The 14766-nt window shown below is 50.6% G+C and overlaps 1 protein-coding gene across 1 annotated transcript in view; it reads right to left on the reverse strand.

Moving 5' to 3' along the window:
* Nucleotides 1-319: 319 nt before the first annotated feature.
* Nucleotides 320-14766, reverse strand: part of COPG1 (COPI coat complex subunit gamma 1) — a gene marked incomplete at both ends in the record, with an annotated part of 33373 nt that continues 18926 nt past the window's right edge. The window contains 9 exons of the mRNA XM_080718182.1: nt 320-450; nt 2614-2712; nt 2824-2962; nt 4826-4923; nt 6799-6970; nt 8975-9117; nt 11289-11357; nt 11841-11966; nt 12836-12939. Coding sequence (XP_080574308.1) covers nt 320-450; nt 2614-2712; nt 2824-2962; nt 4826-4923; nt 6799-6970; nt 8975-9117; nt 11289-11357; nt 11841-11966; nt 12836-12939 — 1081 coding nt within the window. The remainder of the gene's footprint in view (nt 451-2613; nt 2713-2823; nt 2963-4825; nt 4924-6798; nt 6971-8974; nt 9118-11288; nt 11358-11840; nt 11967-12835; nt 12940-14766) is intronic.

Consider the following 14766-nt stretch of genomic DNA (forward strand, 5'->3'; position numbering starts at 1 on the left):
GAAGGGGGTCCCAGCTACAGATTCAGCCGATTTCTTACTGGACTCATTCAAGAGGAAGTGTGAGCATTTTATTTACTGTAATGTCCCTTTACTGGCAGGCAGGACACCAAATCTGGAACAAAATAAAATAAACCTCTATTTAAAAGTAAAAATGAAAAAAAAAAAAATCTTCTAGCAGTTCTGGGTGAGGGAGTGGAATTTAAAACCCACAACAACTTCTGATTGTGAAGACGGGCTTGGGGCGGACGTCCAGCGGTGTCCGGAGCAGAGCTTGGCTCCTGTGTGGTGCGGGCGGAGCGGGCGGCCTCTGCGGGCTCCCCTAGCCCACGGATGCCAAGATGACGTCGACTGGCAGCTCCTCTGAACTCCGAGCCGTCACCTGCATCGTCACCGTGTCCAAAAGCAGCAGCCGGGAGCGCACGAGAATGTCATGGCCGCCCCGGAACACGCCTGGAAGGGAGGACAGCCGTCGATGTCCAAGTCACGGGGCTGCGGAGGCCCGGCCGAGGGAGGCACTCCCGGCAGCCGTGCGCGGGACAGCGGGCTGCGACGCCCCTTGAGCAAGGCCTACGGAAGTCACCTCGCTACGGATAAATAGTTGAGGAGCCCCAGCCACAAACCGAAGAAAGAATAAGGCTCTCGGGCGAGGTGACGTAGGCCTCGGATTCCAGTGCTTGGAGGCTGAGGCAGGAGGATGACAGGTGCAAGGCCAGCCTCCACAACAGAGCAAGACTGTTTCCAAATTTAAAGAAATAAAATGGGCCGGGCGTGGTGGCGCAGGCTTGTCATCCCAGCATTTGGGAGGCTGAGAAGGGAGGATCGCGGTTCACTGAGAGCCCCAGCTACTTCGTGAGGCCCTCTGCAACTTAGTGAGACCCTGTTTCAAAATAAATAGGGCTGGGGATGTAGTTTGGAAGTAGAAATGGCCCTGGGTTCCATCCCCAGTACTGGGGGGAAAAAAAGGTAATAAATAAATAAATAAACAAATAAAAAAAAAAAAAAGGTGCCGGGCGAGGTGGTGCACGCTTGTAATCCCAGCATTCAGGGGGTGGAGACCGGAGAATCGCGGTTCATGGCCAGCCTCAGCTACTTAGTGAGGCCCTCCGCAACTCAGTGAGACCCTCTTTCAAAACAAAGGATAAAAAATAGGGCAGGGTTTATAGGGTTTATAGCTTGGAGGTCAAATGCCCCTGGGTTCCATATCCAGACCCGCAAAAAAAAAAAAAAAAAAAAAGACTAAAAAATAGGGATGGGGATGTAGATTGGAGGTCGAATGCCCCTGGGTTCCATCCAGTACCAGAAAAAACAAAACAAAACAACAACAACAAAAAAAAAAACGGTAGGGGTATGGTTCAGAGGTAGAATGCTTCTGGTTCAATCCACAGTACCAAAAAAATAAAAATAAATAATAATAATAATAATAATAATAATAATAATAATAATAATGTTAACCAATTTTTGGTTTCTGCCAACCTCACATGAATTCATGGACATGTAGGGCTTGTACCTGCGGCCAGAGCTCACACACAGGGGCGAGATCTGAGATGCAGGGGACAGCCCCACGGGAAAACCGCAGAGCAGGTGCCTGCAACACCCGGGCTGAGCCGCTTCAATGGGCCAGAAATGACAGGCGTGGCGGCTGTCAGCTGTGACGGCCCAGAGCAGAACGCCCTCCCCAACGCTGTTTATAAACACTCAGCACCCGGGCGCAGGAGCACTGGGGAGGCTCAAACAGGAGGACTGCAGGTTGGAGACCAGTCTCAGCGAGTAGTGAGACTCAGTAACTTAGTGAGGCCCTGTTTCAAAAGAAAAAGGAGCAGAGATGTACCTCAGAGGCAGAATGATCCCCCAAGGCTCAATCCCAAGGACCCCTCCAAAAAACACCCATCCCACCCCAGGCCCGCCTCCTTTTGCTGACTGTTTTAGGAGGAACAGTATTGCCCTTGGGCGGGGTGGGCATCGTGGCCCAAGCCTCTAATCCCAATATTTGAGAGGCTGAGACTTGAGGAGGGTAAGGATGGAGCCAGCCACAGCAACCTAGGGAGACTCGGTTTGCAAATAAGAAATAAAACAGAGCTGGGGTTAATTGTGTTCTCCATTTTCTGCTAAACATGGGGTCCTTATTTGTGTCTTAGAGATACAGAAGAGGAATCGTTTTCAGGCCAACTGCCACGTGCAATTTGCATGCCAACCCCCTGGAGGGACGGCAGGGAGGGCGAGTGTGGCTTCATCACACTCTTCAACTTTGGTGTGTTTGAAATTTTCCAACGTGAAACGCTTACACACCCTTTTTTGGGGGGAGGGATTAAACCTGGAAATATACTCCCTCAACCTGGGGGGGACTGGGAATTGAACCCAGGGACGTTCCACCTCCAAGCCACACTCACGGCCCTATTTTAGGCTTTATTTTGAAACAGGGCCTCACTAAGTTGCTGAGGCTGGCTGCGAATCTGCGATCCTGCGGTCTCAGCTCGCAGGTACTGGGGTGACCGGCACGCACCCCTGTGCCCAGCTCACACCTCGTGACGTTCAAATGCAGTGCCCTCGACTCCCCACGATCCGGCGGCCTCAGCCCCGCCCCGCCCGGGCCTCCCCGCGGGCCGCGCAGCTCACCTGCCAGGAGCAGCGTGTGCGTGTTCTTGCCGTCTGGAACCTTGTCTGACCTCTCACAGGGGTGCATTCCCAAGAATTTCACAATGTTGCCCACAGCCTCTGCAAAGAGCCACCCCTGTCAGCATCTTTCTGCAGTGCTGGGGACCTGCCCGTCTCAGCCTCCCCAGGCCTGGGCCACGGCGGGCAGCCGGGGCCGCTGCCCGGGCTCACCTTCAAGCGTCTTGACGGTAGACAAGGTGAACGTCTCCTCCTTCTCAAACTCGCCCCCCACCTCGTCCCAGGCTGCTTCGAAGTTGACTTTCATCACTTTTTGGATGTGGTCAGCGACAGTGACCTCCAGGTCCTCCAGCTGGGGACAAGGCAGAAGCCATGCACTCGTGTCCACGGGAGTCACGCTCAACAACAACAGTGGCGGCCTTTCTTTCTTTTCGTGGTACTCGAGATTAGATCACAGGGCATTCTGCCTCCAGTCCACACCCCAGCCCTACTTTACATGTTTTGTTTTGAAACGAGGTCTCAGGATGTTACCGGCCTTGCTTTCAATCCGTGATCCTCCTGTCTCAGCCTCCCAAAGGCTACAATTTAGGCCACCATGCCCAGCTCCTATTTTTATTTTGAAACGGGGTCTTGCTAGGATGAGGAGACTCCTTACTTGCTGAGGCTGTCCTTGAACCTGCTACCCTCCTGTTTCAGCCTCCCAAGAACTATGATTATAGGCATGCGCCACCACGCCCAGCTGCAAGACTGTTTTCTTATTTTTTTGCAGTATTTGGTTGGGGGGGGGTACTGGGAATTGAATCCAGGGCATTCTACCTCCAAGCTACGCCCTTAGCCCAACTTTTTTATTCTTTATTTATTTTTTTATTTATTTTTATTTATTTTTTTTTTAATTTTTTTTTCTTTTTGGTGGTACTGGGGGTGGAACCCAGGGGCTTTCTACCTCTGGGCTATACTCCCAGACCCATTTTATATTTAATTGGAAACAGGGTCTCACTAAGTTGCTGAGAGCCTCACTAAGTAGCTGAGGCTGGCTTCGAACCCGTGCGATCCTCCTGTCTCAGCCTCCCAAGCGCGGGGATTACAAGCGTGCGCCACCACGCCCGGCTATTATTCTTTATTTTGAAACCGGGTCTCACTGAGTTGCAAAGGGCCTTACTAAGTAGCTGAGGCTGTCCGCGAACCCGGATCCTCTGGTCTCAGCCTCCCAATGGCTGGGATTACAAGCGTGCGGCACCAGGCCTGGCTTCCCTGTTTTCAAATAAAAAATAAAATAAAAACTGAGCATGGTGAAGCCGGGCATGGTGGCGCACGCTTGTAATCCCAGTACTTGGGAGGCTGAGACAGGAGGATCGCACAGGTTTAAAGCCAGCCTCAGCTACTTAGTGAGGCTCTCAGCAACTTAGTAAGACCCTGTTTCCAAATAAAATAGGTCTGGGAGTGTAGCCTGAAGGTAGAAAGCCTTTGGGTTCCATCCCCAGCACCACACACACATACACAAAAGGTATGATGGCACATGTGTAATCCCAGCATTCGGGAGGCTGAGACAGGAGGATCACGGTTTGCAGACAGCTTCAGTTACTTAGTGAGGCCCTCTGCAACTTACTGAGGTGCTGTTTCAAAATGTTTCACGAGGTGTGAGCTGGGCACAGGGGTGCGTGCCGGTCACCCCAGTACCTGAGGGCTGAGACCACAGGATCGCAGGATCGCAGGTTCGCAGCCAGCCTCAGCAACTTAGTGAGGCCCTGTTTCAAAATAAAGAATAAAATAGGGTGTTGCTTGGAGGCAGAATGCCCTGGGTTCGATCCCCATACTGCAAATAAGTAAATAAGTAAGTCTAAGCCGGGCGTGGTGGCGCACGCTCGTCATCCCAGCATTAGGGAGGCTGAGACCTGGAGAATCGCGGTTCGAGGACAGCCTCAGCTACTTAGTGAGGCCCTCTGCAACTCAGTGAGACCCGGTTTCAAAATAAAGAATAAAAAATAGGGCAGGGGGTGGAGCTCAGAGGTCAAATGCCCCTGGGTTCCATCCCCAGACCCGCAAAAAAAAAAAAAAAAAAAGTAAGTCTAGTAAATAAGTAAATAAGTCTAGGGGTGTGCCTCAGAGGAGAGTACCCCTGGATTCAATCCTCAGCACCAGAAAAAGGAAAACTGTCAAGTGAAAGCCGCAGGAGCATCCCTGAGCGGGGCCTGCCGGAGGACTCAGGGCTTCTTACCACATACTCGTCTTCATAGCCTTCCTCGTCCGTCTCCCCCGTGGTGGGGTCGCAGTCCTTGACCGTGAACTTCATTACGCAGCTAAACGTGCAGGCCACTGTGGGGAAGGCTGTGGTCAGGATGGCCTCAGCCCGCCTGGGGAGCCCCGAGGCGGAGGTGGCCACGGCGGGCACTCTAGGCTTCTGTATATAAACATCAGCCATGGCAAACGTGCCGCCAAGAGGAAAATCAGGACCTGGATCCCAGGAAGGGAGGTAAAGACAGTGGGAAAGAGGCGGACTCGAGCCAGCTGTCGTGGCCCACACTTCTAATCCCAATACTTTGGAGGTGGAGACAAGAGGAGCGCAGGCTCAAGACCAGCCTCAGCAACTTAGGGAGACCCCATTTCAAAATCAAAAAGGGCTGGGGCATGCCGGGCGTGGTGGCGCACGCTTGTCATCCCCGCGCTTGGGAGGCTGAAGCAGGAGGATCGCACAGGTTCGAAGCCAGCCTCAGCTACTGAGTGAGGCTCTCAGCAACTTAGTGAGACCCTGTTTCCAAATAAAACATAAAATAGGTCTGGGAGTATAGCCCGGAGGTAGAAAGCCTCTGGGTTCCACCCCCAGTACCACCAAAAAAAAAAAAAAAAAAAAAAAGAATAAAATAAGAGCTGGGCGTGGTGGCCCACTCTCCCACTCTTGTAATCCCAGCATTTGGGAGGCTGAGACTAGAGGATCGTGGTTTGCAGACAGCCTCAGCTACTTAGTGAGGGCCTCTGCAACTCAGTGAGACCCTGTTTCAAAATAAAGAATAAAAAATAGGGCTGGGGGTATAGCTCGGAGGTAGAATGCCCCTGGGTTTCATCTCCAGTACCACAAAAACAAAATCAAAAAAAGAAAAAGAAAGAAAAATAAATAAGTAATAAGATGTGTGGAAAGTACTGAGATAAACCATTATTACTGCGGTACTGGGGATTGAGCCCAGGGGCATTCTACCCCGAAGCAACGCCCCCGGCTCTATTTTATTTTAGTTGTCTGAAACAGTCTCCCTAGTTTGATGAGAGTCTCACTACTTGCTGAGGCTGTCCTCAAACCTACAATCCTCCTGTCTCCGCCTCCCAAGCGCGGGGATTACGAGCGTGCGCCACCACGCCCGGCGAGGCTTTTTTTTTTTTTTTTAATATATTGGGCATTGAACCCAAAGGCATTCTACCCTGAGCTATATGACCAGCCCTTTGCATTTTTTTATTACATATTTATTTACTTCTTTATTTATCTATTGTTGCACAGAGAGTTGACTCTAGAGGCATTCTACCTCTGAGCTACACCCCTAGCCCTATTTTATGTTAATTAATTTATTTACTGTGGTACTGGGTATTAAACCCAGGGTCTACCTCTGGCCTACACCCCCAGCCTTATTTTTATTTTTATTTGAAACAGAGTCTCACGAGGTTGATGAGAGTCTCACTTCTTGCTGAGGTTGTTCTTGAACCTGCGATCCTCCTGCTTCAGCTTCTCAAGAACTGGGATTACAGCCATATCACAGGCCATTATATTCAGTTTATATATATACATATATATAGTGTGTGTGTGGTACTGGCGGTGGAACCCAGGAGCTTTTCTACCTAGGGCTATACTCCAGACCTACTTTATACTTTATTTGGAAACAGGGTCTCACTCAGTAGCCGAGGCTGGCTTCGAGCCTGTGCGATCCTCCTGTCTCCGCCTCCCGAGCGCTGGGGTTACAAGCGTGCGCCCCCACGCCCGGCTCCAGTTTCGATTTCTTTATCTTGAAATAGGGTATGGCTAAGTTGCTGAAGGCTCTGGTAAATTGCTAATTTATAAGACCCGCAATGATCCGGTCTCAGCTTCCCTCCCAAATGTCGAGAGTCCAGGCCTGTGCCTGGCTTATTATCCTTCTCAGGACTGAAATCAGGGAGTCGCCTGTCGGGTGCCCAGGAGGCCAGCACGGTACCCAGCAGAGAGGGCCTCACCGGCGGCCGGGTCCTCCTTGGGCAGGGCCACCAGCGTGTAGCAGGTCCCAGGCTGGTTGTAGGGCAGGCTGCGGGCGGGCACACAGCAGAGCACCTCGTAGGCCTCAGTGGGCTCCATCTGCACCGTGACGTTCTCCAGTGTCTGATCGTTGAGGGTGTTGGTACAGTCGAACTGGGCAGGGAGGAGACAGGACTCAGAGGCTGCTGTAGATCCAGCCATGCTGCAGGGGCGGCGCCGGGAGCGCCCACCTCTGAGCTGCCGCCCGCCCCTGCCCCCGCCCTAGGCTCCCGCTAACGCTCTGGACGCCCTGTCCAGGTCAAGATGTACAACAGCATGTGTGGTGGCACACACCTGTAATCCCAGTGCCTGGGAGGCTGAGACTGGAGGATCGCAGGTTCAAGGCCAGCAGAGTGAGGACCTCAGCAACTCAGCAAGAATCTGTTTCAAGTAGAAAATAGAGCCAGGAGGGTAGTACATGCTTGTAACCCCAGCACTTAGGAGGCTGACGTAGGAAGACCGTAGATTCGAGGCCAGCACTCAGAGATTTTTTTGCGGGTCTGGGGATGGAACGCAGGGGCATTCGGCCTCCAGGGTACACTCCCTGCCCTAGACTTTATTCTTTATTTTGAAAGAGGGTCTCACTAAGTTGCAGAGGGCCTCACTCAGTAGCTGAGGCTGTCTGCAAACCGTGATCCTCCAAGCCTCAGCCTCCCGAATGCTGGATTACAAGCGCGCACCACCACGCCCGGCTCCCGGCTAGCCCTTAGTAATTCGGTGAGACCCTCTTTCAAAATATAAAATAAAATGGGCCTGGGGATGTAGCTCAGAGGTAAACTACTCCTAGGTTCAACAACAAAAAGGCCGAGCATGGTGGCGCACACCCGTAATCCCACGTGGAAGGCTGGGGTAGGAGGACTGTAGGACTAAGGACCTCCGGCCCATTTTATCCTTTTATTTTGAAACAAGGACTAGCTGCAAACCTGGGATACCCCTGTTTCAGATTTATTTATTTATTTATTTATTTATTTATTTATTTATTTATTTATTTATTTATTTATTTTGCAGAATTTGGGATTGAACCCAGAGGCATTCTATCTCCAAGCTACATTCCTAGCCCTATTATTTATTCTTTAATTTGAAACAGGGTCTAAGTTGTGGAGGGCCCCACTAAGTAGTTGAGGCTGGCCAGCAACCTGTGGTCCTCCTGTCTCAGCCTCCCAAGTGGTGGGATTACAAAGGTGTGAACCACCCCCAGCTTTATTTTTTATTTTATTTATTTATTTATTTATTTATTTATTTATTTATTTTTGTGGTACTGGGGTTCCTGGAAGCCCTTCTACCTCCGGGCTACACTCCCAGACCTATTTTTACATTTTTATTTGGAAACAGGGTCTCCTAAGCCAGCGCGCGTGGCTGGCTTCGAACCTGCGCGATCCTCCTGTCTCCGCCTCCCAAGCGCGGGGATGACAAGCGTGCGCCACCGCGCCCGGTGGAAGAATCCTATTTCAAAAACCAAAATGCGCCGGGTGTGATGGTGTATGCTTGCAATCCCAGAATTCGGGAGGTTGAGACTGGAGGACCTCCGACAGCCTCAGCTACTTAGTGAGGCCCTCCACAACTTAGTGAGACCCCGTCTCAAAATAAATAATAAAAACTGGGCAGAGGGTGTAGCTCCAGGTCGAATGCCCCTGGGTTCCATCCCCAGACTTGCAAAAAAAAAAAAAAAACCATCTGGGCATGGTGGTGCATGCTTGTAATCCCAGCATTTGGGAGGCTAAAACAGGAGAACTGCGGTTGCAAAGGCCAGCTACTAAGTAACTGAGGTCCTTTGCAACTCAAGTGAGACCCTGTTTCGAAATAAAGAATAAAAAAAATAGGACTGGGGGTACATTTCAGAGGTAGAATGTCCCTGGGTTCCATCCTCAGTACCACACACAAAAATATTAAATAAATAAATAAATAAATAAATGAATAGGGGCTGGGGATATAGCTTAGAGGCAGAATGTTCCAAGGTTCAATTTCCAATTCTTCCACATTAAAAAAAAAAAAAAAAAAAGTACAACGGACATACTTGCTGCTGACAGATCCTGCCATGAGCTGTGCTTCCAATCCAGTGCTGGGTACCAAGACCCTACAGGCCCCGAGATGGGCCCCGCCCGGCGCGGCCCTGCTCACCTGAAACACCATGTGCTCCGCGAAGGTGTGTTTGCTGCAGCGGATGACATACTCCGTCTCTGACTCCGTGAGCGCCACCGGCTCGGGCGAGGACTTGAAGAGGGGCCCCAGCCCGTGGAACTCGGGCACCGCCGCCAGCTGCTCTGAAAGCACAGGCCAGGTGCACTCAGTGTCCCGCCCCACAGGGAGGGCCTGTGAGCGAGGCGCAAGGTCCCGGCCTGCCTGACAGTGCGCGCCAACTTACAACCCGAGACCCGCTATTTCCTCAACAGACCTGCGCGCTTTCTCCTCTCTCCTCTCTCTGACTTGCTTAAGTTGTGCCCCGCCCCGTCTCTCCTTATCTGCTCTATGCTGGACGTCAGAGCTAGGCTGAGACTGGGGAATCTCAGGTTGGAGGCCAGCCTCAGCGACTTCAGAGCAGAAAAATCTCCCAATACCTAGGAGGCCGAGAGAGGAGGGTGACAGGCTTGAGGACAGCCTAACCAATTCAGTGAGTTTCTCATCAACCCAGCAACAACTATTTTATTTTCAAAATAAAAATAAAATAGAGCTAGGGTGCAGAATGCCCCTTGGCTTCAAATCCAAAAGGAGAAGAAAGGAAGGACAGATGAACTCAAAATATTAAAGCCGATGTTGGGCGTGGTGGCACACGCTTGTCATCCCAGCATTTGGGAGGCTGAGACCTGAGGATCGCGGTTCGCGGACAGCCTCAGTTACTGAGTAAGGTCCTCTGCAACTCAGTGAGACCCCGTTTCAAAATAAAGAATAAAAAATAGGGCAGGGAGTGTAGCTCAGGGGTCGGTCAAGTGCCCTTGGGTTCCATCCCCAGACTCAAAAAAAAAAACCCCTACATCGGAGCCAGGTGTGGGGGTGCACGCTTGTAATGTCAGCAAGCACTTGGGGGGTTGAGACAGAAGGATCGCGGCTTCACAGCCAGCCTCATACTCAGTGAGGCCCCAATTCAAAATTAAAAAACAAAAAATAGGCCTGGGGGTTTTGCTCGGAGGTAGAATGGCCCTGAGTTCAATCCTCAGGACCACAATAAAACAAAACACTGGAGACTGCAATGGCCTGCGCCGAATCCATGTGCAGCCTTCCTTACCTTTAGACGCTCCACAGGGCTCTTTGTTTTTGGGGGTACTAGGGATGGAACCCTAGGGCTCGTGACCACTGAGCTACAGTCCCAGCCTCTTTGGGGACAGAGCGCACTGGCATTCTACCTCTGAGCTACACTCTCAGCCTCCCCTCCCCCTTTTTTTTAGTACTAGGGATTGAACCCAGGGATATTCTACCTCTAGGTACACGTCCAGTCGTATTTAAAAAAATTTTTTTGGTGGTTATTCTACCTCTGAGGGGCATTCTACCTCTGAGCTATACCCCTAGCCCTATTTTTTTTTTTTTATTCTTTATTTTGAAACAAAGTCTCATTAAGTTGTAGAGGGCCTCACTAAGTAGCTGGCTGGCCATGAACCTGCGATCCTCCCATCTCAGCCTCCAAGTACTGGGATTACAAGCGTGTGCCACCATGCCTGGCATAATCTTTTTTTGTTGTTTTTTGTTTTGGTACTGGGGATGGAAAACAGGGGCATTTTACCTCCAAGCTACCCCCCCAGCCCTGATTTTTATTCGTTATTTATTTATGTACTTTTTTGCAGGTCTGGGGATGGAACCCAGGTGCATTCGACCTCCGAGCTACACCCCCTGCCCAAATATTTATTCTCTATTTTGAAACGGAGTCTCACTGAGTTGCGGAGGGCCTCGCTAAGTAACTGAGGCTGTCCGCAAACCATGATCCTCCGGTCTCAGCCTTCCGAATGCTGGGATTGAAACAGGGTCTCACTGAGTTGCGGAGGGCCTCACTAAGCAGTAGCTGAGGCTGTCCTTGAACTGAGCTCCTCCCGTCTCCGCCTCTCAAATCCTGGGATTACAAGTGTGCGCCACCAAGCCTGGCTGTCAGCCCTGTTTTTTATTCTTTATTTTGAAATGGGGTCTAAATTGCAGAGGGCCTCACAAAGTAGCTGAGGCTGGCTGCGAACCAGAGATCTTCCTGCCTCGGCTTCCTAAGTATTAGATTCCAAATGTGTACCGCCACACCCAGTTTAATCCAGCCCTTTCATTTGGTATTTTGCATCAGGGTCTTGGTAACTGCTGCAATCCTCCTGTCTCAGTCTCCCAAGTACAGGGATTCCAAGAGTGCGCCCCCACACCTGGCACATTCTTACTCTTAATCCCCATCAATAAACACGAGGCTCTGGGACACCGGGGAGCCTGTGTCGAGGGCCACTGCTGGAGGTTAGTTAGTGCACCTACTTACCCTGGAAGATCTCCTGTCGGGTGGCTGCCACTTTCTCAGGCTGTTTGACGGCTGCAATGGGCGTGCTTTCTGCAGGAGTAAGTAGACGGGATGACCAACGGCACCAGTCATGGAAAGTCCTACTGCTCCGGAGTACTATTGTAGGACTACTACCAATTATTAGTGATATCATTAGAAATATTACCAGTACAGCCGGGCGTGGTGGCGCACCCTCGTCATCCCCGCGCTTGGGAGGCTGAGACAGGAGGGTCGCGCAGGTTCGAAGCCAGCCTCAGCTACTTAGCGAGGCTCTCAGCAACTTAGTGAGACCCTGTTTCCAAATAAAGTATAAAATAGGTCTGGGAGTGTAGCCCGGAGGTAGAAAAGCCCCTGGGTTCCACCCCAGTACCACAAATTAATTAATTAATTAATTAATTAATTAAAATTGGGTTAGGTACAGCTCAAATGTAGAATGCCTCTGGATTCAATCCCTAGTACCACAAAAATAAATAAAATAAATAAACAATAAGGGAAGCCTGGACTGGAGGGCCTCTGGGAGAGCACAGCCCTTACCTGTTCTCTGCTCGGCCACGGGTGTGGTGGCCAGGGGCACCGACTTGAGGTCGAAGGGCGTTTCCGACGGTTCTAAGGTGTATTGTTGCAGCGCCCTCTCCAGGCCGGGGATGGACACGGTCAGACCTGGAGCCCAGCAGGAGAGGTCATTTCACCCAGACAGCACAACAGAACCGAACTTCGCCTGGAGTCCCCACAGAAGACAAGCCCTATGGTCTCGAATTACAAACCCTACACAAGGCCGGGCTTGGTGGCACAGCCTGCAATCCCAGTATGTGAAAGCTAAAAAAGAGGGTCCAAGAAGCTGGGCGTGGTGGCGTACCCTTGTAATCCCAGCATTCCGGAGGCTGAGACCAGAGGATCGTGGTTCGCGGACAGCCTCAGCTATTTGGTGAAGCCCTCCACAATTTAGTGAGACCTTGTTTCAAAATAAAAAATAAGGGCCGGGCGTGGTGGCGCACGCTTGTAATCCCTGCGCTTGGGACCCTGTTTCCAAATAAAAGATATAAAAAATAGGTTTGGGAGTGTAGCCCGGAGGTAGAAGGGCTTCCAGGAACCCCAGTACCACCAAAAAAATAAATAAATAAATTTAAAAATAAATAAATAAATAAATAAATAAATAAATAGGACTGGGGTGTAGCTCAGAGGTCGAATGTTCCTGGGTTCCCTCCCTAGTACCGCAAGAAAAAAAAAAAAGAAAAAAAAAAAGAGGATTCAAGACTCGAGGCCAGCCTCCTAGGTTGCTGAGGCCAGCCTCAAGCCTGTGATCGTCCTGTCTCAGCCTCCCGTATACTGGGATTACAGGCGTGCGCCACTGTGCTTGGCTACACGGGTTGGAGCCTGGGCCTTCGAGGTCAAGCTGGCAGAGACCCTCGTCTTGGACTTGGCTTCCTGCCCAGGCCGGGGGCGGGGTCCTGGGGGCGGGGTCCCGGGGGCGGGCCCGGGGGCGGGGGCCCGGGGGCGGGCCCGGGGGCGGGGTCCCGGGGGAGACTCACCGTTGAGGATGTAGCCGGCATTGAGGGCTTTCTGCTTCTGCTCCAGGACGTTCAGGTAGAAGGTGGCTCGGTCCCTCACTTCGTTGTCGTTGTCCATCACGCACCTGTGGTGGGGCCGGGTGTTCCCAACAGAGGCCCAGCAGGGCTTGAGGAAGGGCCCTGGGCACGCCGGGGAGGGTGCAGGAGGCAGGCCTCTCTGTTTCGTTTTGTACTAGGATTGAACCCAGAGGCGTTCTACCTCTAAGACACATCTCTAGCCTTGCTTTATTTTTTACTCTGAAACAAGGTCTCACTCAGTAGCTGAGGCTGGCCATGAACCTGTGATCCTTCTGTCTCAGCCTCCCAAGTATTGGGATTACAGGCCTGTGCCACCACTCCTGTCTTATTTATATACTGTGGTACTGCAGATTAAACCCAGAGGTAATCTATCTTCTAACTACACCCAGACTTTAAAAATTTTATTGAGCCGGGCGTGGTGGCGCACGCTTATAATCCCTGCGCCTGGGAGGCTGAGACAGGAGGATCGCACAGGTTCGAAGCCAACCTCGGCTACTGAGTGAGGCTCTCAGCAACTTGATGAGACCCTGTTTTGGAACCGTTTCCAAATAAAATATAAAAAAATAGGTCTGGGAGTATAGCCCAGAGGTAGAAAGCCCCTGGGTTCTACCCCCAGTACCACCAAAAATATATAATTTTATTTATTTTTATAAGTAAACAAAAATAAATAAATGTTTGTTTGTTTATTGCAATACTGAGGATGGAACCCAGGGGCATTCTACCTCCGAGCAACATCCCCAGCCCTATTTTTTTATTCTTTATTTTGAAACAGGGTCTCACTGAGTTCCAAAGGCCTCACTAAGTATCTGAGGCTGGCCGCAAATTGTGATACTCCTGTCTCAGGCTCCCAAATGCTGGGATTACAAGCGTGCAGCACCACACCCAGCTCCTTATTTTTTATTTTGAAACAGGGTCTAAGTTGCTGAGGGCCAGCTGCTGAGCCTGGCCTCGAACCTGCGATCCCAAGTACTCAAATTACAAGTATGTACCACCATGCGTGGTAATAAAGCTATTTTTAGACACGAAATATCTCAAGTTATGAATGGTCATTGAAGTGTTGGCATTTTTGTGTGTGTGGGTATACTGGGGATTGAGCCCAGAGGCATTCTAGTTCCAAGTTATACTTCCAGCTCTATTTTATTTTATATTTAGAAACAAGGTCTCACTGGGCTAGAGAGAGTCTCACTACTTACTGAAGCTGACCTCAAACCTGTGATTCTCCTGTCTCAGCCTCTCAAGTCCTAGGATTGGATTACAGGCATGTGCTACCACACCCAGCTGTGTGGTTTAATTTATACAAAGCTTTGTATTAATTACTCTGCTTTCAGTTTTTTTTTTTTTTTTATGGTACTAGGGATGGAACCAAAGAACATTCTACCTTCGAGCTACACTCCTAGGCCTATTTTTTATTCATTATTTTGAAACAGAGTCTCACTGAGTTGCAAAGGGCCTCACTAAGTCGTAGCTGAGGTTGTCCGCGAAAAGCAATCCTCCTGTCTCAGCCCCCCAAATGCTGGGATTGCAAGTGTGCGTCACCACACCCGGCTTGCTGCCAGTTTTTCTGAGTCGACAGGTGTATGACTTTTCCTCCCCCTTTTATTTTTTATTACAAGACAAATGAACTGGGCAGCACATGCTTCTAATAAAACTTAGGAGACTGAGGCAGGAGGATGGCAGGGTCCAGTCCAGCCTGAGCCACGGAAAACCCTCAGCAACTTACTAGGACCCTGTTTCAAAAAAAAAAAAGGGATGGGAGCTGGCTTTGGAAGCACAGACCTAGCATCCCAGTACTTGGGAGTCTGAGAGAGGAGGTTGAAGGCCAGGCTCAGCCACGGAGTGAAACTCTTAGCAACCTAGAAAGACCTGCTTAAATT

The sequence above is a fragment of the Muscardinus avellanarius genome (genome assembly GCF_963383645.1).
Source record: "Muscardinus avellanarius genome assembly, chromosome: 22".
NCBI classification, from domain to species: Eukaryota; Metazoa; Chordata; class Mammalia; order Rodentia; family Gliridae; genus Muscardinus; species Muscardinus avellanarius.